Here is a 22,957-nt window from a genome sequence, read left to right as displayed (position 1 = left end):
TAGTCAAAATATACAGTTTTACTACTGTTAAAATGGGACATATTCCAAAAATGTGTGTGCTTCCCTTTAAAAGTGGTATGTTTCGAAGAACTGATGTTTAATTAGAATTTTAAATCTCTTAAATTTTATTTATTTTTATGACTAAAATAAATTCTAGCACAGCCCATGGCACACAGAAGGGTACTCAGTAAATTTTAATTTTATGAATAAATGCAGAAAATTGAACATATAGCATTTTTTATCCTATTTTAAAATACATTAATCTTGATCTAGGTTGATATTACCATTATGCCAACAAGTATTTCTGTGCAATATAAAGTCTGTATATAAATAGTGAAAATATATGAATACTTATGTTTTTTATAACATACATTCATAATTATTAACATGGACAATTCCAGATTCTGATCATCACATGACTCATTGCCTTTAATGTTCTCTTCTTCTGCTGCTACTACTAATAAAAAACAATTTTAAAAAGAAGAAAAAAAGGTAATAAATATTTTAGGTTTTAACTCCCAGTAACACTTTTTTCCTCCAAAATGGTTAAGCACATTTCCCCTTTCTAGTGCTTCTCCATCAGTATTATATGCTGTCGTAGTACTCTTTTTGCATTTATTACAGTGGCAATTAGTTAATTAAGAAATTGTTTATTTGCCTTTTTTGGGGGACCTTAATTCCATGAACATAGATACTCAATACCTACCAATCTGGTATATCCGGTTTTCCTGTTTAGTAAAAAACAACTACAAACGAATATAAATAGGTTCCCTGGTAAATAAAGACCAATTCGACTACAGATTGTTTTAAATGCTAAGGCATTTTAATGTTTTTGTGAAGCGGAGACATAACTCAGTATTACCTAAGAAGATTGCAATACATTTAAAAATTTTATTACTAGTCGTATGTAAATATAAATAATTTTTAGGCCTTATTCATTTTTAAAGGTATAAAAATAAGAATGTTATTTGCATAACACTCAGAAGTTCTCTTTTTCATTCTCTCAACAGTTTCTCAAGCAAGACCTCCCCCGAATCAGAAGAAAGGTGAGGTTATCCATATGATTCTAAAGTTATTTTTAAAAGTAATTGTGGGAGATGGCTCCATAGTGTAGTGGTTAGCATATCTGCTTTACACGCAGAAGGTCCTGGGTTTGCGCCCCAGGTGGAGCCCTGAGTGTGTCAGGCCTTGTGTGCATGCCGGGAACATGGCGGGGAGACTCCTCGCTTTCAGAGATCCAGTTCTTTAGGGGAAACGACAACATCCATAGGTCAGAGGTGGAAGTTGGGAGTGAGGGGAATTAAAGAGGGCAGGGAGAGAAGTAGTTGTGATTAAGCTAGATTACAAAACCGAGGCTGATCTTATGCTTGTGCAGTTATGGTTAATTGTGCTTGCTGTCTATTCTAAGTAGTCAGTGCTTAGGTCATACTTATTATTAAAAATAGTGAACATCACTGCTGACTTAACATACTTTTTTTTTGCTTGGAAGAGTTAAAATTAGAAATTTATAAACCTTTGACTTTTAATTAGGAGAGTAACTACAATTCCTTTTAATAATGATAACATATTTGCTACCTTTAAAATTTTGTCTTTACAGGATCTCGAACACCCATTATCATAATTCCTGCAGCTACCACTTCTTTAATAAGCATGCTTAATGCAAAAGACCTTTTACAAGACCTGAAGTAAGTAATTTGTTAAGCTATTCTTTTCGTAGGACATGGAGATATGTTCAAAATTTATAGTTAAGAGTCTATCCCTTATTTTGAGAAAACAAAATTTCATTGTGCTATACGCTTTATAGATAGTCTGAAATATAATTTTCAAAACAGAGTATATTTTTTTATACCTGGATTCTTTAGAGAAAATTATAGAAACTTCAGGCTAAAGTCTTAATGAAAAGGATACAATCATATTAATTTTTAAAATGAATTGTTTTGTTTTGATTCTACCCTGAAGATCTTGAGTAGGTTCTAAAACAAATTGGGTTCTCTCCCTCTCCCACCTTCTAAGTTCCATTTGAAGTGACAGGAACTTCTGTGTGTTAGATTAGATGTACCCTAGTGGGAAGAGGGTGGGACCATAGTTTTTCAACCTAGACATTGGGAAAAGTTGAAGTGGAAGTGAAACCTATACTTTATGTTAAAATTTCCAGATACTTTCTGAGTTTTTTTTAATTGAGGCGTAATTGATGTAACGTTATATTAATGTCAGGTATGCAGTGTAACGATTTAATAATTATATGTATTATAAAATGATTACACAATAACACCAGTTAACAACCATCACCATACATGGTTATAGTTCTTTTATCTTGTGATGAGAACTTAAAGATCCCCTCTCCTAGCCACTTTCCAGTATGCAATATAGGATTATCGATTCTAGTCACCATGGCACACATCAGCACATTCCTGTGACTTATTTTATAACTGGACATTTATACATTTTCATTTTATATTGGAATTTTGTACCTAAATTTTTAATACCTCCTTCATCCTTTCCTGTTTAAAATGAGCATAGTTGTAATTGTAACTCAGTTTATACTAATAAACATGCATCATGGCATTGGGCACAAAATAAATCTCTTCCCTACTCAATCAGCCTTAGACTTAAAGTTTTAATTTACATATTTTCCAAGAGCATTTATCTTTATTAGTTAATATGATAAATTAATAAAGTTTATTAGGCATGTTTAATCTATATTAGTAGGAATTCAGTCTGCCAAATGTACATTAATCTGTTAAGACACTGGCAAATTTTTAATTCATACTTCTTAATTGTTTGAGTTATACTCGAGGAGAATTAAAAAAGCAAAATCTTTAATAAAAATGTTTCCTTTTTTTAGCTATAAATGGGTTTTTTGGTTTGGAATACACCCTACATTAGAAGTTTGTATCTAGTAAGTCATACTGTTTTGCCTCAGCTATGAGAGTTACAGATGGATTTAGTCATAACTCTCATGCAGGGAGAGTGCCGTGTATACTGAGTTTGTTCATTCAGCAAACAACAATAACTAGAAAGCAGTGTGCTAAGTGGGTGACTATACCACATGCCCAGCCTTCTAGGAGCTCTCATGACAGTGGTGACAGTGTGTTAGGAGTCATTGATAGCAATTGGTGAGAAATAAAATGCATTCCAGCATTTGGTATTAAACCCAATCTCAGTGCCCATTTTTCAAAGTTTGGTGAAAAGTGTAACTTCCTTTAACAGGTCACAGACTGGAACCACATCTTTAAGATGGGTTCATAATCAAATTAGACCTCAACAATAATGTATCATTAAAAACTGCACCTAGCTCTCTTCTCACTAATTATGTTTTATTAGAACATACATAACAATAGTAATTTTTATGTAATCTAAAGAAATACTTGAAATTCATTATTTTCTGGAATTAGAGACCTGAAAATGGAATAGAGACTACATCTCGCCCGACCCATCCTTATTCTTAACATGCTGCAAGGGAACCCTGCAGGCTGCTCCTCCTACTTAGTTGCGGAGCAGGATCTCCCAATGACCAGTTTGTTTTAACCTTTGGACACTGGAGTTTCCCAAAACATTCAGATTAAGGAGTGGTTTTTTTCTGAACCCGACAGTATGGAATAGCTCAGTAACAAAAACTCCTCAACACTCAAGGCCTTATGTTCGCTGTTAGATAGAATAATAATAATATTTTCTAATCTGAATGGCCTGACATTGAAAATTTTTGTTAGATATTTTTAGTAGTAAATAGGAAAATACATTCACTCAGCATAATATCTAAAAGAAGAATGTGAGCGAATGCTCTACCTTCTTTCTTAGTAAAGTAACACTAATAATTCTTGAAGAAGGAAAAAAGGCAGCCTCACCTACAAAAAGGAAAGCATACTGCTTCTAAATAACTTACGACTAATTAAATATGAGAAGCAAAATAAGTTGTAATGCTTGCTGATTTTGGGTTTTACCAAATGTAGAACTGAATTTTCAGTGGCTGTGACTTAAATAGCTGTATAAAAATCAATGTAACCTGGCATATATATATTCATATGTTAAGTAATTTTTTAGTTAGTGCCTTTGAATGAAATTTCCAGTGAACTTTTTTCCATTAACTGTATGGAAAGGAAGGAATGTGTATGTTTTATATTTTTATATTTTATTAGGCTTTTATAGCGAGATTTAGTGTTCCGACAGTGTTGTGGATTACTCAGGTAATTTCCTCTAGTAATCTACAGTTCCTCAATTGATCTGCAGTTGGGTGAATAGGAATGTAATCATTTTGGCCCACTGCTTGCAGTTGATTTAATAATTGAGACTGCATTGGACCCATGCAAAAGTGGTTTTCATTGACAGTTTTTTAAAAATGTTTTGTTTTTGTTTGAGTTATTTATGTACTTTTTATCATTTACAATCTGTGAAATACGATATGCATCAAGTTTTTTGTTTTTGTTTTGTGATGCCATGGCTTCTTGTCTTGCATTCTGGCCACCCAAGTCTTTACAACTAAACTGTGAATTGCTCAGAAAAAATGGACTTGTTATTCTACTGTTATTTGTATTTTTGTTGTTTAAAACAGTGTTTGACAAATAATGAGTATTAAGTAAATGTCTAGGAAGAAAGAAGAAAAGGAGGGGGGACCACACTGAGAAAACTGGGGAATGGTAGACTCTTGTGTACCTGAAATTCTGAATTTATTTTTATGTGTGATTGTGCAAGTTGTGAATTCATTAATGCATTTATTTCTAATTTTAAATTCTTTTTTTTTTGATATATGGTAGTCATATCTGCAGCTGTGACTTGATTTTAGTCCCCATGAAGTATCATTATATTTGATATTGTATTTTTTACACTTACATTATTTGGATCAGGTGATCTTAACAGCTTTTTCTTGCTCTTTGATTTTTATGATTTGCGAATTTGATAGTTCCAGTTCTCATAATTTTTTAGTAATTGACAACTATAGTTCTTATAAATTTGTCTGAAAGGTTATAGAAAATTCACGGTAAGTTTTTGAAATGTTAAAGAAAGAAACTCTGGCTTTGAATTTTTTTTAGTCTCCAGAACTTTTGTAGTGCTCCTTTGAATGTATTACAAATCTAATATTTAAATATTATTTTATAATTGAAGATAGCAAATGGTGCAAAGAAACCACAAAATAAATTTTAGTGTCTTTCTCCTTAGCCTTACTACAAGAAGCCAAACAGTTCAGCAGACCACATTCTTAGGATAGGTCATGCCTAATTTTTCTTCTAAGTTTCAAACATTCCCTTTATTGTTTAACACCTCATTGCTACTGACATATCCCCTACAGTTTGAGTCAGCTGGAGGCTTTGCTGTGTAGTTAATGCATAATTGCAACCTCCTCCGCACAATTATAGTACTGGCTGTAACCCATAGCTCATGTTGGCATAGGTTCTATTTGGTTTCATGTAAATTGAGGATCCTTCAATTTTCTAGCCCTTTGGTAAGTAAATGAAACAAAACAAAATAAAACCCACCTTAACCTTTTGCATCCTAAATAACAAAATTAAGGTTATATTGTGGAAGTATTAAAAACCACATTTTACATTTGTAAACATGACTTTGAGAGACGTTTTAGTGGGACTGTAAGTTTATTGAAAATAAACTGATTGGATGGCACTTGCGAATCTGGCCATGATGGGAGCCTCATAGGGCAGCGTTCCAAAGAGGAGAAGTTGCACAGAGAGGGTGCTCCAAAGATAGGTACAGGGTTCCTCTTGCTTTACTCAAATTATTTTCACCACATGAAAGTGAGGAAACTGCTTAAGGCCTGGGAAAGAAGCATGTAGAACAGTTACTGGAGCTTACACTGTATGGTGACTAGTTCATGTTCCCAGCAGCAATGCAAAATGGTTCCACCACTGTGGGCAACATAGAGGAGTTTATTTTTTTCTAAATACATCAAAGGTATCTTCTAGCTTCCTTTGTTCAGCTGATAGTGTGATTATCAGGTCTGTGAAGGAAATCTGCTGTATCTGTTGTTTTAAAGATCATTTTAAGTTTGTTTACCTGGTATACCTAGATGTAGATTTCTTAAATATCCCTCTTTGGGGTTCGTTAGAATTAAATCTGTGGATTGGTGTTTTTTGTTTGTTTGTTTGTTTAATCAGTTCTGTCTCTTACCTCTTTAGATTTTACCTCTGTGTTCCTTCCCCCCTTCCCCCTCTTTTCCTTGCGAGACTTAAATGAGATATACTTCAACCCTCTTCCATCTTCCGTATCTCTTAAATGATTGCACTTTCCATCTGTTTCTCTGTCACCTGCATTCTTGTTAACTTCTTTAGATTAATTTATAGTTGTCTGTTTCTTTGGTTGTGCCCTAATCTGATGTTAAGTCCATTGACTTAAAATTCAGATATCTTATTTTTCTTCAGTTTTAGTGGTTCTGTTTAGTAATTTTTCAAACCTTCGGTCTCTTTTTATAATTCTTTTTCCTTATCTAATTTGCAATTTTTATAAGCTGGTTCCTTGATAATTGCATCATTGAAGTCCTTAGTTATTTTTTTCTTTTGACTGTTGTTTCATTTCTGATACCTCACTTCCTTGTGTGTTTTTCACTCTTCATTTAATATATATTTTTTTATTGTTTTCTTTTATTCATTTCCTTGGAATTTTTTCTGTGAAAATTGTATGAATTGTAGAATGTAGGCGGAAGTACTCTAGAAGAGATTTGAATTTGTGTCTTTTGAGCACTTGGAAGTATCCCCAGTCTAATACCACTTTAAATTCTCCGTTTGAGGTATTTTAACATCCAGATATTATTTTATTCATTTACTTTCCTTTTTTTTTAATTTAGGAAAAAGGAAATTATATTTTTAACCTGGGAAATATCCATAAACTTGTTCTGTTTTCAAAATAACAAACGTAAAGTCTGGAACTTATCTAGCTACGTCGTCTCATTTCCATTTTATTTTTTGACAATATTAATAGAATTATTTCAGTAGAACTGTACTTGTTTAGACAGTAATGACTTTAATCACGTTACCCATATTCCTTCACACTGATGGACTATAAAGTAGAATAAATAAATCGCCAATATTAAGTGAGTCATTGGACATGAAAATATTTCTTCAAATCATATCCATGTACTATATCAGTTTTATAATTCTGGTTGTATTCGTTAGAATACTTTTAGTTGTAAGTGATAAAAATCAACTCAAAATAGCTTTATCAAAAAATAATTTATTGGCTCAGCATAACTGAAAAGTTCTGTTTTTAGGCACAGCTGGACTCACTGCCAAAATGGAGTAATCAGGAGTTGCTCTTTGTCTCTCGGGCAGATTCTTCCCCTTCGGGGGCAGAGATGATTGTCAGTCAACAACTCTGGGTTAGCAATTGCAGTACAACAGTCGTGCCCGTTTCCCCATAATTCCAGCAGAAATCTCAGGATTAATCTTTATTGGCCCGCTGTGGATAATACGTTTATTCTGAACCAGTCACTGTGGTCAGGGCTGTTAATTTTTGCTTCCAATCCAGGTGAGGTCCAGTTTATTATTCTGAGATTTGATCTTCCTTGCAATTGCCATTGGTGTTGGTTAGGACTAGGGGTGAGGGGCAGGAAAAAGTGTGGGCAGTGTGTTTATTTCTAGTTTACCACTGCATTAAATGTCCTCCTGCAAGTTCTAGCTTTATGAAAAAAGGAGCTTCTATTAGATACCCTACGTTGAGCAGAATTTAAGCTTTTTTCCTATTCTAGTAGCCTCATGAAATACAGTGATAAACAAAGCGTAAGTTGAATTAGTTTGCCAGTGCCTTCCATGGATAAAAGTGAAAAGTGTTATTTAACTTCTTTGGATTCCCTTCTTTACTCAGTCTTTGGCCCAAGAGTCTACTCCTTACTAGCTAGCTCAGGGATGCCATTAAGATGTTCTTTATACTTTGTCTTAACGTTGGAAAATGTTCTGGCAGTCTCTTACATAGTTAAACAAACCCATGATCCAACAGTTCCATGCACAGGTGTTTATATAAGAAATGAAAGCATATGTCCATAGAAAGACTTAAACAATAATATTTATAGTAGCTTTATTTGTAATAACCCCAATTTTGGAACTACCCAAATGTCTGTCACAGGAGAATGTATAAACACATTGTGGCATAATCATACAATAGAATTCTACCCAGCAATAAAGAAGAATGAACTACCAGTATGCCCACAGCAGGATGACAATTGGAAACATGAAATTGAATGAAAGAAGCCAGGCACCAAAGCGTACGTCCTTTACGATTCCGCATGTATGAATTCTTGAAACAGGCGGAACTATCTTGGATGATGGAAAGCAGAGTAGCTGTTCCTTGTGGAGGGAGGGAAGATTGGGATTTACTGAAAAGCAGATGAGGAAACTTGTTTTGATACAGATGTTTTATATCTTGATGGGAGTAGGTAGTGCTTACACTGAGTGTACATTTGTGAAAACTTATGTATTTGTGAACATCACTTTATGTAAATTTTATGTCAATAACACTGTGTCCTATATGTAGAAATACCCTGACTGAAGCAATGGGGCATAAATGTGATATTTGCAAAGCATATATTTTCTGTTGGAGGAATGACCTCATTCCCATATTTCCTTGTAGATTAGTTTTCATAAGCGAATATATAGGGAGAAAAATAGTTACCTGTGAGAAATTTTTAAATGACATGGCATCTTTTTCTGTTAGATTTGACATGGATGTGAAAGCAATCAGCTCATAAGCGAAGTTCACTATTATCACAATCACCATGTACTAATAATTTTCATGACTACAAAATTAGTATCGTTGTCTAATGAATCCAGAATGTGGTATTGAAAAATTTCAAAGGATTCTACCAAGTGCAAGCTCTCATGCATCCGCTTTCCCTTTTAGCATTCTTAAATTTTAGAAGCAGAATGATACTTAACACAGTGATTGCGTTGCCCCCCATTTAATTGGAGAGGCCAGACCATAGCTAATAAAATAGCTAATAGACTGTGTATTAAGATTATGTGTATTTCAAAATAAACAAACAAATAAAAAATAAGACGTTTAAAATACTTTGTGAACACTAATGAATGTAGCTCTGTAAATTGCTGAATAATTTTTCAGAATATCCGTTGATGGTACAGAAAAGAAGTAAACTACATAGTTTTAGCAGTTGACTAAGTTATTAGTAGTATTTACTAAAAACAGACAGCGTATGCTGATTTAATTTCTTTTAAAATTTGCAAAGCAACCCTGAAATTTGATGGCATTTTTCTAATTTTACTGAGGCATAAATCGTGCAAAGAGGTGTTTTGTGAAGTTCGTGGATAGGGAGCCTGGCAGTCACATTATCTTCATTTGAGAAGTCAGGGATTAGTGTGGTCTTTTATGTAACCTTAGAGAATGCTAAGTGCTAGATGAGTGAACATAAACTGTGTCTGTATGAGAGAGACACATTTACATACTGACTTAGGGCCTAAGTGAGCTTGTGTTCTCTTTGGCATGCAAAGGAAGACTTGTATTCTTTAAGCATTATGATCTATCTGTACATGCAAAGCAGGTTTATTTTAAAAACAAACATTTTTGGTTTAAAACTCTTAATATTGAAGAAAATAATTTCAAAATCGAATTTTCCTATTTGTACCACATTGGATTGTTTGATGTATTTTTATGTGTTTTTCCAAAGATTTGTTCCATCAGATGAAAAGAAGAAACAGGGCTGCCAACGAGAAAATGAAACTCTAATACAGAGAAGAAAAGACCAGATGCAACCAGGGGGCACTGCAATTAGTGTTACAGTTCCTTATAGAGTAGTTGACCAGCCCCTTAAACTTATGCCTCAAGACTGGTAAGATAATCTATATTTTTTACACAGTAAATTTTGGTATAATGAACACATATCTCATTTTATCATGAACTATAAGTAGAACCTATCTTTGAAATCTATGTTAATGTCTAATTTGCTCATCAGTAATATGGTCTGGTAATTCAAAAATAAATTTATATTTTGGATAGCTAATTTTTATTTTAATTACCCTAAGAAGAAACACTGACTTCTTGAAAATTTAATAAAAAGTCCTTCCATTTGTCCATTTGTTCTGGCTCAGCTTTTAGAACTAAACTTTCAAATAGACTAATTTTTGAAGGCCTGTATTTTAAGATTTTTGATTTGAAGAATCCAAATTTTCTGGTAAGAAACGATAAATGAAAGAATTGTTATTTTTATTTTATTTATTATAATTTATTATTTATTATAATGTCCTTTAATAAAATATTGAGATACTTTAAAGTGCTTATAAATTCAAATATATGAATTACCTTAAATTATTTTGTTAATCTAAGCTGGAGTAAAAGCACAAAGTCTGAGTGCATCTGATATAGAGAATGTAACACATCGATGCCATGAGATGAAATTTCCCTCTGAAGTACTTGTTAGTCTTTAGAAATTAGAGAGTCAAGCCATTGAACAATATGAGTATGTTAAAAATTTACTATAGAATAAAGAGTTCTTGTATTATAATTCTTCCCTGGTACCTAACCAAGATACATGGGGTAATGTATGAAATAAATAAGATGAAAATTTCATATGTCAAGTTTAAAATTTGTAGGAAGTAGGAATGTTAACACCATTTGTATTATATGTTTGGGTTACTTGTAGAAAATGATAATGCAGGCAGTGCGTACAGGTGCTAGGCAGTGTGTATATTTGCTAGATCCCTAGCCATTGGTATCATTACCTAGGGATAATATTTTCCCTACCTTTCTTCTTTTCTTCCTTGTTAATTATTCTTTTAGGAATTCACTGGGAGTCGTATTTTTATGTTCCTCTGCTCCCCTGCTAACCCAGTGAGACCTGGTAGGATCCAGGTGATGTCTGTCGAGCAGATTACCTTTAGTTGGCAGGCACCTTGAGCATTCAACTATTGTGTGGTACAAGTTACAGCATAAAATTAAGAGGCCATTTAATAGTATGCTCCATTCCCAAGGACAGTTTTAGCAATATGGGGCATATACCCCTTGAAAGGAAGAAATTTTTTTAAGATTTAATTTTAGCCTTAGAGATTTTGAGCAGGTCGAGAATTTTAAGCTGTGGTTTTTCATAGTAACTGATTGTTGCTGTGTGTGTGTGTGTGTGTGTGTGTGTGTGTGTGTGTGTGTGTGTTTCTTTTTTTAATGAATAGAAGGTGACTCTGTTTTAATGTTTTGTTGGATGTATAGAGTCTTCATCTATCGCCCTTGTTACTTGTGGACCTCTGGGCATTTGCAGGACCTTTTCAGGGAGTTATAAGGTCAAACTCTTTCCGTAATAATACTGAGTGCTAGTCTTAAGATTTATCAGTCCTCACACAGGGACAGTAGCACAACCAATGCACAAGATTAATCATTTATTTCCCTCTCTTACCCCTCTCTTCTCTCTCCTCCTCACTCATCCTCTCCCTCCCCATCTTTCTCCCTCTCTCTGTTCTGTAGTATGTCCATGCACTTCTATTTCCTCATCTGTAAAATGAGGGTTATGATAGAACTCACCTCATTGGATTGTTTTGAAGAATAAACGTGTTAACAGAAGTTGTGTGTAAACTGCTTAGACCAGCACTAGCACACCGTAAATGCTTACAGTAAATCTTACTAATGTTAACGGTTATTGTTGATATTATGATTCTGTCCCCACCTCTTTAGTTGTGGGCTTAAACTGCTAATGGCAGTTGTACTTACTATAATTTTTCAATTTAGTTAAATATATTGTAAACTAATGAACTATGAAGGCCTAGAAAGAGATTTGTTCTTTTTTAGGAAAACGAAGTTAAATGGTTGGAAAACAAATTACTTTAAGAAAAATGTAAAGAATGTAGGGTGAATGAAGCTTTTGTAAAACAATTGAAAACCTTGAAAACTAGATGGTTTCTGTACTCAGATTACTTTCCAGATAATCAGGACTCAAAAATAAGGCCTTGGAACTTCATAAAATGGTTGGTGAATTACTATAATTTATAATGTTTTAAATTAAAATATTTAAAACATATTTGAATATTAAATGACTTCCTTTTAAAACCAACTTTTTTGATTAATAGATCTCCTGTTCCCTCTTGCATTGGAAAATGGGCCCTTACTATTGTTAATAGAAGGGCAAAGATAAAAGGTTAAAAAGATCACATAGAAGGACTGTACGTGTACTTAATTATGTTTAAAAGACTTGGGTGTAAAAAACATATATGGGAAGTACAACAATCATTAATGCACCCTAATGGTGACATTATAATGAAGAGCTACGGTAATGTGCTTTGTTTGCTCATGGAAGTGTTGACAAGAGACTACTTCATTATGGGACCCTTTCCTGAAGGATTCACATCAACCAAAGCTCATGTTTGTGTGTTCTCTTTCCACTCTCCCCCTATTCCCCTTTTCTGTTTTTAGGGACCGAGTTGTAGCAGTTTTTGTGCAAGGTCCCGCCTGGCAGTTCAAAGGTTGGCCATGGCTTTTGCCTGATGGATCACCAGTTGACATATTTGCTAAAAGTAAGGTTCTCTTTATTTTTACTGCTTATCCAATATGGAAATGCTCTTGCTTTATTTAAGAGAAAAAGCTGTCTAGGTTCTGTATATATGAGGCGTATATCAAAAGATTCCTATTAAGTAACATTATATAATGTTATTTTTAAGTACCTGTGAAATATTAATATTTTCTGTGTACTTACATGTAAAAGCAAATCAATTGCCTGTCCCCCAACATTAATCATTACCTTTTATGTTGTTTTAAAATCATTAATATTGTTGCACGTCCATACATTTTTATTGAAGTTGATGACCAGTTTTGAAATAGGCTGACTTTTGCTGTACAGTAACGTGTAACTGTAACTTAAAGTGCTCACAGCACTTTTGCCAGCGAGTCCCATTGTGTAGAGTGGCTGTAGCATGATTGGGGGCTGTTCTTTATTACGGTCTCAGCTCAAGTATTCTTCCTTTAGTTTAGAGAATCCTACTCTGACCATCCTGGAAATAGCCATTCTCCCCTCCCTGTTACTGTCCAAGTTGTTTTATTTTCATAATAGCACTTACTGTTGCTGGGGTATTGTCTTACTTTTATGTCTCTACTGTAAGCCCCCCGTCTGGAGGGCACACTCTGTGATGGGAGGGCCGTCCGTACCTGCTGCATTCACTTTTGTATCGCCAGCGCATAAGAACGTGCATAGGGAGGCATTCGGTAAATGAGTGGATTTCATGTGCCTTATATTCTTTCTTGACCATATATTGGTCAATAAATAGCAGATGGATTTAGCTTGGGGTTTTTTTGGGGGGGGGCGGGGCGGTGGTGGTTAACTTAGTAACATTAGTAGAACTACTTTATTAAAAAAGCATTCTCATGAAACAAATGTTTATTGAAAATGACCACTTTAGTTACTTACAGTGAATGTAGATTGTGCTTCTGTGAAATCCACTCTGTTTTTAGTAACCTCCATTTTTGTTAGTGGTGCCAGTGTTCTTCCAGGCTAGAAACTGCCCACGCTTGAAAGATATAATTGTTTATTCACCTACCTTCATTCATTTTAAAAAACGAGTTCTAATATTACTAATATTATGATATCTTTATATTATTTATGAAACTTGAGTAATTTACAGAGTTGATAAATAGAAAGTTAAAGATATATGGAGAATAGGAATTTTAATGAAAGTAATGTCAGTGAACACAACTTTTTGTTTTATCTACTTGCCTTGTTGAATAGTATTATAATAAAAAATGATTAGAATGCCTTCAAGATGTAAATGCTGTCTAAATTTCATTAAGTATATAACTATGTTTTGTTGTTTTCTTCAGATTGTTAGTCTTCTGAAATTTAGTTGAAAACTTAGAGACCTTTTAAAAACAGTTATTAGTCATGATTTTCTTCCGTGGATTATTCTTTTTCTTCAGCTTCCTTTACTGACTCCTTTCTGTCAGCATTTAAAATGAAAATATTCTTGCCCCTTCCCTCTTAACCTCACCTTGACCTCACCTTTCTTTCTAGCTCCTTCTCTTTTTCCTTCTACAGCTAAGCTTTTAAAAGAATCATCTCTCTCCCCACTCCCTTTCTTCCATCCAGTTCTCAATCCACTGTAGTCTTGCTCTCTTGGTTTCCAGAGTTATTCCCACCAAATGCAGTTACCCAAACATCAGATACTTTTGACCTCTTTATCAGAATTGAACTCTCTGGACCCATTTCTTCGTTTATAAAATGTTCTTTTCCTGTTACTTGTTATTCTTTCTCAGACTCTGTAGCCTACTTTTCCTGTCTTTCACCTATATATTTATGTTTCTGTTTCTCTTCTCCTTTAATTATAAATGCTCTCTTAGGGAGATTGATTGTTTTCAACTACCACCTACATCTTCTTATTCTAAAAGTTATGTCTCTGGCTTGATATTATCTCTTAGCTTTTAATTTGTCTCCCTGCTGATTTTGTTCTTGCCTCTTCTAGCTTCCCACCCTTTCCCCATAACACACATTGAAAGCAGTATCTGTGTAGAGAGTGGGGGAGAACTGAGGGTATTGGGAACATCCATATGGGCCTTGGTAAAATATTATATTTTCTTTATATTGCATAATAAAAAAAATACAAAATTTTAGAGAAGATATTAAATATTTAATTGTATAAACTTGCCAGATAAGGTCATTTGAGCTTAATACTGTATATAGCTTAAAATTTCTTTTTATGCTTGAGGTGACTACATACATTTGTGATCAAGATTTTTAAATGACGATATCTTCAATATTTTTGTTATCCTTGAGAAAAAATTTTTATTTAATCTGTATTATGTTGTTCCTTTGTCATTTGACATGTCATCATCATATCTACTAAATATTATTCAAGAGCATCATTTTAATTTGCTCCTTTGTTCCCACAAAAAATTGTTGACAAGATTCATGCAGTTTGCAGAAGTGAACAGTTCTGAACTGTGTAAAGTATTTTGCTTTAGTATTCATTGTGCCATGAGATAACTGGCTTCTTATAAAAGAACTTTGTTTCTTCCATTTTTTGCTGAGGCTTAAAACTTCTAAATCTTTTTCTGTATAAGAAAGATATTTCACAATAATGTCTTGGTATAAGTTTGTTTGCCACTATTGCTAAATAAGAAAATACTTTGTATGATGAGAGAAACCTTATATTTTCTTCATTGGTGACTTAAACTTTTTGGACTCTGATTTTCTGACTTTAATTTATGTTGGAAAAAATAATACATGAACTAAATCTATTGAAATTATTACGGGGAACTGTATGTTTTTGTGGCTTTAGTGAAATCATTTAAAAAATTATAACGTGTTTTTAAGAATGATTTAAAGCAATCATATTGTGGAAATTAGAAAAACAAAACTTGTAAGCCGAATAGGAGGTATTGAGATGTTGATTTATTTAATTTTAAAACAAAAAAATTCGGAAAATACAGAAAATATTTTTTATGCATAAATAAGTATTTTGAAAATAGGTTTCTGAAGCCATAATATAAAACCCCTTTAATGATTTGGTTTAAATTCATTAAATTGAGTTCAATTGAAAATGAGTAATGTGTCTGTCCAGTGTGGCGGACCTTTGTTTATAAAGGCAAATAATTTAGAAATAATGTGCATTTTTTTTTGATAGGCAGAAATAATCATTTTGATTTCTATCAAGAATTAGACCTTTATTAGTTTTTAAAATCAGAAGCCAATAAGCCAGCAAGCAATATGGAACAACCAATCCATAAAGTAGCTGTCAAAAATTAACAAAGTTAATAATTTTTTTCTTTAAAAACCCCTGATACTAGATAATGGTGAGAAGAGCAGTCATATATTATGTTAGAAAAAAAGTTGAAAGAAAGCTAAACATCTTACATGTGCACGTGTCAAACGAAAGTCTCACTGAAGACAAACTGATTGCAAACACAGTGATGAGCTAGCTAGGATGATGCAGCGGAATGGTCAGGGAGAGAAAAAGGTTAAAAGTTAGCGTTTTGTCGCCCACTTGTCGTTAACCTTTTGCAGCACACAGGAGTTGAGAAGTTTTGCCCTAGAATCTTTTATTTGATCAGCACCCAGAGTTATCTTGTAGTCTTGCTCTAAAATTTCCAGTGGCTTACAGTCACATTTGGAATAAAAATCAGATTTATAACCTTAGCTGTAAAGGTTCTACATGTAGGACATTGCCTACAAAAGAAGTTATACTTGTTTGTAGGGCATTCCAAGCTTGCTGCATCTCAGGGCCTTTGTATGAGCTGTTCTCTCTGCTTAAAATCCTTTCTCCCAGATCTTTGCTAGACTCACTTTTTACATCATTTAATTATCTATGTCTGGGTAACTTCTTGAGAGGCCTTCCAGTTTTTTCTTTTTCTTTTTCCCTTTTCATCATTTCTTACAAAATTCTCCCTTATTTTTTCTTGCTGTACATATATTTTCCCCCAACTGATTAAATCTCTTTCTCCTCCTAAAGTATACTTTAGATTGCTAAAGTATATTGTTTATCTCTACTAAACACTTTGCAGTGATTTTCCCGTCTCTCAGATAAAAGTCCAAACTCCTTAATGTGACCTGAAGCCAACAATGTTCCATAACTCTAGTCTTAACCTCTTACCCATTCTCTACACAACTTTGTATGGCATAGTTTCATTCAGTTTCTTTAGTTTCTAGACTAAGCCATTTTCTCTTTGAGTATGCTCTTCTCGGTAACTGGGCCAATTTTGTTCTGTGTCAGTTTAATTCTTACTCTACTTTTAGGTTTTAGGTTAGACATCACTGCCTATGCAAAGCCTTTTCTGAATTCCATGGTCTGAGTAAGGTGCCCTTTTTTTTCTATGATACCCTGCTACCTTGATCATACTGTGTTTGAATAGCCCTTTTCTTACTTTTCACAGGAATATGTGCATTTTATCTTAACCTCATTCCTCATTTCAGTCCCCAGTGGCTGGTGTGTACAAATACTCAGTAAATATTTGTTGAGTTGAATGTTTCTGAGGATGCCACAGTTCTTAGCATCTATTTCAAATATTACTTTAGTTATAATATAGTTTTGGTTGGTGGAAGAAGAAAAACAGTTTTTAATAGCTAATGTCTGTGTTGGGTATTTTTATTTTTTTATAAAATGTTTTAATTTTTTTATTGCCGTTTGAATAAAAAATATTATTTCCCCTCCCATATAGTTAAAGCCTTCCATCTTAAATATGATGAAGTCCGTCTAGATCCAAACGTTCAGAAATGGGATGTAACAGTATTAGAACTCAGCTATCACAAACGTCATTTGGATAGACCAGTGTTCTTACGGTTCTGGGAGACGTTGGATAGGTAATTCTGATCCTCAAATACACTTGCTTCTGCTTTATTGTAGTAATTTTCCTATCTACTTGTTAGATTTTAAGTTCCTTAAAGTTATAAACCATATCCCCCAGTTCTCTTTTTTGAACAATGTTGAATTTGATGCTGATCTACAGTAGATAATTTAACAAACATCTTTGTTATATTGACTTGAGATACGGATGGAGAAAGGGCTTCTTGCTTGGTAGAAACAGCACACTAAACTCTGAATCAGAAGACCTGGATTTTAGTCTTGAATCTGTGATCTGGCTGTGATGGACTACATGACCTTTCTGAACCTTGTGTTCTCTCTACCCAAGTAGCTTGGATTAAGTGAGCCCGGTGGTTTTTGTCAGCACAAAAAGGTCTCCCACTCTGGATTTGAGTTGTGGGTAGTTCATGAGAGGCAGTTAATTTTTGAATTTGTTTTAATTACTAGTATAGAGTTCTTAAGGTCCTTTACAACATCAGTTTTGTAATTGGAAGATTTAAGAACAGCACGTGATCACAGTTAATCCCTTTGAATCTGTTACTCTCTTCGAGGCGCCCTTTCTTGGAGAAAGTTTGAGTCGTAACTTTCTTGGTCTAAGTTCCTCACTAAATATTATGGGTTTTCTCGAAGTTAGAGGTGACTGAGGAAATCCAGTGATGATAACATAATATATAAAGAGAAACATTTATTATTATGGCCAGAAACTCTTAGACTATAGATTTTTATTACAGGAATGTTCCTTCTAGCTTACTTTAGCAGTCCTTATATTCCCAAGGGTTACAGTAGCAGCTTTTCAGTTTTTTAGAAAACAAAAAATCCTGTTTCACTACTGATTTTAAGTTAATTAAAAAAGTCAACTTATTTTACCTGTAATAGTCTAAAAATTCTAAAATTCCTATAACTTATAACCTATTATAATATTATTTTTCAGGTACATGGTAAAGCATAAATCCCACTTGAGATTCTGAATTACTTGGGTTTCCCCTTCTTCTGGAAATCTGGATTAAGAAGCATGGATATACCTTGATCTAAAGACTGAGAGTCAAGCTTTATGAATTTATCAAAAACTTACAAACGAAGAAGGTCACAGATCGATCAAAGACCTCATTTGATGCTTTATGCTTCAAAGGGATGATGCCTGTCATTCATATAAGCAAACTTTTTGGCTTATACCTATTTTTTTAATATTAGCCTTTTAGTCTGTAATGGAAATTGTATATTTTGATAGAAGTTTTTTCTCCATTGGTTAAACTAGCATTACTTAAAATTTGTTTCTTTAGAAAATAAAAACAGGTTATACATGTGTGTATATTTAGAGGTTATAAGGCTGCCTAAGCCATCTTGCTTCTGATTTTTCATTGCTCTACTATTCCTTTTATTGAAAATACTATGTTATGAATGATATTAAATTTTTAGTTCTGGAACTTACAAAACCAAGCAAAGGGATGTGACTATTTTGAATGAATCAAAATGTCAACCTGTATGTATACTATATCAACACTTTTTATTTAAAAAGGAATAATGAAAAATCAAGAACAATTCTTCATCTTTGGTTGAACTGTTCAGCCTTTTCAAGACTTCTTTACTTATATTGAATACATTTAATGAATGTACATTCTTCTCACTGACTTTGGTGATTTTAAAACTTAGAATGATATATTTCTATCTGTGATATATTTCCACTTGAAAAATCACAAAAACAGATTAAAAACCTAATAGCTATAGTACTTTTTATTTTGGGAGCTAGAGTATGACTTGGTGGAAGGAAGTGTATTGATCCTACCGTAGTAAAACTTTGACGACTTTATCTTTCCTCATAAGTCCACCTCTCATTCTTAACTTACTGGGTGTGGGGTTTAGAGTCTTCTCTTTCTAGGCAAGTTGATCTTGGAGTCCTTATCTTCCATTATCCCTAAATATTGATAAATTCTCCCAGGCACCAAAGAACACATTTGCTTAATTGTCTGAACAGAAACAAGATAAAAACACTGGTATTTTTATGTGCATATTCAATATTGTATGAAATATAAAACCTATATTTTAACTTAGTAAAATATTTTACTACGTCTCTACTTTAGACAGAGTGTTGCATCCAAGATACAATGAAAGAGCATTTTCCGTGAGTCTGAATTTCACCTTTTACTGCTTAAAAGCAACTTGGAACCTTTACTCCCCTAAAGAATTTCTGCCATTAGAATTGTTGCTGATCATTTTGTATCATTTTTACCCTGCCTTCCCTCCCAGTGTCTCTCTTAGCTATATCTGTCTGTATAGACAGATTTATGTAAACATTTAGCTCCTTATGTTGACATTACCTGGCCTCATTTTGAAATTTAATGCTATCATAAAAATGAGAAGCACTTATTATTTATTTTTTAAGTAACCATGAAAACTCCATATGGAATTTGCTAGGTTTTTGAGAAGAAAGCCAGTCAGCATTTAAAATAGATTTTAGGGTATTTATAAGGTTTGAAGAGATCTTGCTCCCCCCTCTTTCTTCTCTGCATCCCCTCTTTTTGAAAATAAAAGGAAACTCAAATTTGTTCACATTAGAATATCTCAGCATATAAATCTGTTTTCAAAATAATGTATTGTATAAACGTTCTCCATGATGAAATAGTCAAGAACTAGAATCTGTAATATTTTAAATGTAAGATTACTTGTTAAGACTACTACAAGTGGACATGAACTACCTTTCTATAAAGATTTTTAGTATTTATACTTATGTCATGTATGAAATTTACTTGATACAGAGTGTGGTTAAAATTGGGAACATCTTTAAACAGGGTTTATTTTTCTATCTTGAATTTGCCTTATATATATTCAAAGGCTTCTGGAAATACAATACTGTAAGGAACATTAGGAAAAGAACAAATATGCTATGCCATGTCTTTTAAAATCGGACCCTTACTATGCACTTGTTTTATTTTTTGGCAGTTCAGTCCCTTATTTAGGTCTGTGTAATTAATTTTAAAGCTGTTAATTCTAAAAAAAAAAAAAAGTCTTTTAGCCATTCACTGTTTGCTCTCATGACTCCAAGTCCTACAGGCAGCACCTATCACAGTGCCTTGCACATAGTAGGCATTTAGTAAATATTTATATACATGAACGAATAATGTATTTTAATGTAACTGATTCATTTCGAAAGTACTTTGACTATACTTGGTTTTGGAGTTTGAAATTTCAGAATTACAGGGAATGAAGAGGCATATGCAGATATTTTAATGGAAATGAAGTACACATTGACAAACTTGACTTACCCATGAGTTACTGTTAACAGGAGACCCCCTTGTCTTGTCCCACTGGTAAAGGGAAGCTCCATTTATATATTCCTGGAATGTTCTTCTGAGTCAGGTAAGGGTGAGCAGCTTGTAGGTTTTGATCAGCTCTCAGCCCTGACTGCACATTAGAATCATTTGGGGGCCTTTTAAAAATACCGTTGCCTGAATCCCGATTCTGATTTAATTTGTCTGGGACGAGACCTAGTTGTCAGTATTTTTTAAAAGTTCTTCAGGTAATTTTATGTTCAGAAGAGATTAAGAATCACTGGTTAAATTGTTTTGAAAATAATACCAGTATTAAATGTTATGTTTTCTCCTTTTTCTTTCTTTCTTTTTTTTTTTTTTTTTATGGCCACCCTTTGCACTAGACCATCTCCTGTTTCGGTGGCATTGGCCTAAAGTTCCACATGACAAGTTTTATTTATTTAATATAGGAGTATTTTGCTGTTTAATATTTAAACAATGTTTAATATATTTCATTATAAACTAGTATTATAGTTTATGATTTGTTCCCCATGTGTCCATATCCTTTACTGACTTTTTTTTTTAACAGCAGCATGACAACAATTCATACAAAAATAACTAATTCATATGAGGAAAACTTCATAATTTTTAAGGTAGAAGGAAGTATTAGTTTCTTATCTGCCATGCAGAATTAGATAGTTTACTTATGAAAAGAAAGAAGCATCTTTTTAATTGGTCTGCATAGAAAAGTAAAAGTAAATTATTCATTTAAATAAAATTCATTATCTAAGAAACATTGAAGGAAATATTTTTCCTAAATAAAATTTTTTGTGACTCTTAACAAAATTAAAGCGATGACATTGTTCTTTTTTTGGAAGGTGGGGAGTGGGTATTTAGTTGCCATGTTTCTTACTGTATGACAGTAGTTCCATTTTGTCAGTGTCAACAATAGAAACGATGATAGGATATACGTACATGGCCGGAAATAAAGTACCACTTTGCCAGATACTTATCTAAGTCTTACTTGTTGAGCTACTTAGTTTATAAAATTGTGACCGTTATATTTTATAATATTAAAATTCAATTACAAAAGCTGGTCAAAATGAAAGAAAACATAAAAAAATAAATATAATTACCTTGGCCTTAATATTGCTTGACAGAATTTTTATTATTCATTGGGTTTTAATATTTAACTGGTTAATCGTAGCATATAAACTTTAGAAATAAAGGGAGAAATGACTGAATTTGACTTAAGTGGATTAGAAATTTTGAAATGCCATGTCTTATATGTCCTGGCCTATTCACTGCCACATTTGGATATATGTCGACCCCAGCATGGTATCTATATTATGTTGGAATAATAACTAAGGGAAAATTGGAAATGTATAATAGATGTATAAATAATTTTATTTCGTAAATGCATAATAGGTAATAATACAGGTTATTGATCTGTTTGGGTTTATATGTATTATTTTAGGTAGTGTTTATAAGAGTTTCTCGGGAGTTATAAATGTGTGCCATTTAAATGAGTAAAGCTAATGAAATAAACTAATTTTATCAAAATTTAAAAGGTGATACTATGTCAAATTTAAGTAAATGATCTGAATTCTTTTGCCATTGGATTTCTTTTTTATCCATTTAAAATTTACTAAAAACTACTGAACCTCCCAAGTTTGATTATAGTGCTTAATATATAAGGCAGTTCCTTCTGTACATAGTGTGGGCACTATTAGTGTTCGCTCACCAATTTGTACTGTTTCTCAAGAAAACTAGTTCTTGAACGGAGCTTAAATTTGGGCCGTGTGACTTGATAAAATGTTATTCATTCTGATTACATTTCAGTGGAGTTTTACGTTTCATGCTTAATTGTAAATAAAATATTTTGCAGTACATTCCATTAATAGTTTTGGGCGATTCCCGGCCCTCCCGTACCCCAACTCCTCAAATCTCCCAGCCAAAAAATCATGTTCAGCTAAGAAGACGGAAACTGCCTTGTGGGGCGGGATGCAGATGATGACTTTTACTTGACCCTATTCCTGAGGGTTTCCAGGCACGGTGTTTTCTGGTTTGGGGAACACCGTCGACCCCTGAACAGCGTGGAGGGCAAAGCGCCCGGAACTTTGCAGGCGAGCCGGCCCATCCCCTGGCGGGTCCGACCAGCGGCGCACGCAGGCCCCGCAGCGCTCGTTCATCTGCGCATGCGGCGCCCGCGAGACCTGCAGAACCCGCGCGAGTCGGTGCCCGCGGCCACCACGTGCTCACCGCCGCGTCCCCGGCGCGATGCTCAGAGGTCCGCCCGCGCCCACTGTAAGTGTTCACTCTGGAAACCGGTGAGTTAGGGACATGCAGCCTCCTTCGCAGTTAGCTAAACTGAGGCGAATCTCGGTTCTTCACGTAGGCGACAAGCTGCGCCCTCCGCCGAGCGCGGGATTCGGCCCGGCCACGTTTCCCGCCCTCGCTGCGGGGCGGAGCTGAAGATGCGTCCGGACCGCGACG

General features: G+C 33.9%; 1 protein-coding gene across 1 annotated transcript in view; it reads left to right on the top strand.

Annotated features, from left to right (window-relative positions):
- Positions 1-22,031, top strand: part of CDC73 (cell division cycle 73) — an 85,198-nt gene extending 63,167 nt beyond the window's left edge. The window contains exons 13-18 of the mRNA XM_023531024.1: positions 1,011-1,046; positions 1,598-1,685; positions 9,620-9,781; positions 12,346-12,446; positions 17,074-17,215; positions 18,148-22,031. Of these exons, the coding sequence (XP_023386792.1) occupies positions 1,011-1,046; positions 1,598-1,685; positions 9,620-9,781; positions 12,346-12,446; positions 17,074-17,215; positions 18,148-18,184 (566 nt within the window). The 3' untranslated portion in view covers positions 18,185-22,031. The remainder of the gene's footprint in view (positions 1-1,010; positions 1,047-1,597; positions 1,686-9,619; positions 9,782-12,345; positions 12,447-17,073; positions 17,216-18,147) is intronic.
- The last annotated feature ends 926 nt before the right edge of the window (positions 22,032-22,957 follow it).

This window comes from Pteropus vampyrus, unplaced genomic scaffold (assembly GCF_000151845.1).
Source record: "Pteropus vampyrus isolate Shadow unplaced genomic scaffold, Pvam_2.0 Scaffold60, whole genome shotgun sequence".
Lineage (NCBI taxonomy): Eukaryota > Metazoa > Chordata > Mammalia > Chiroptera > Pteropodidae > Pteropus > Pteropus vampyrus.
This window is presented reverse-complemented; position numbering and strand designations above follow the sequence as displayed.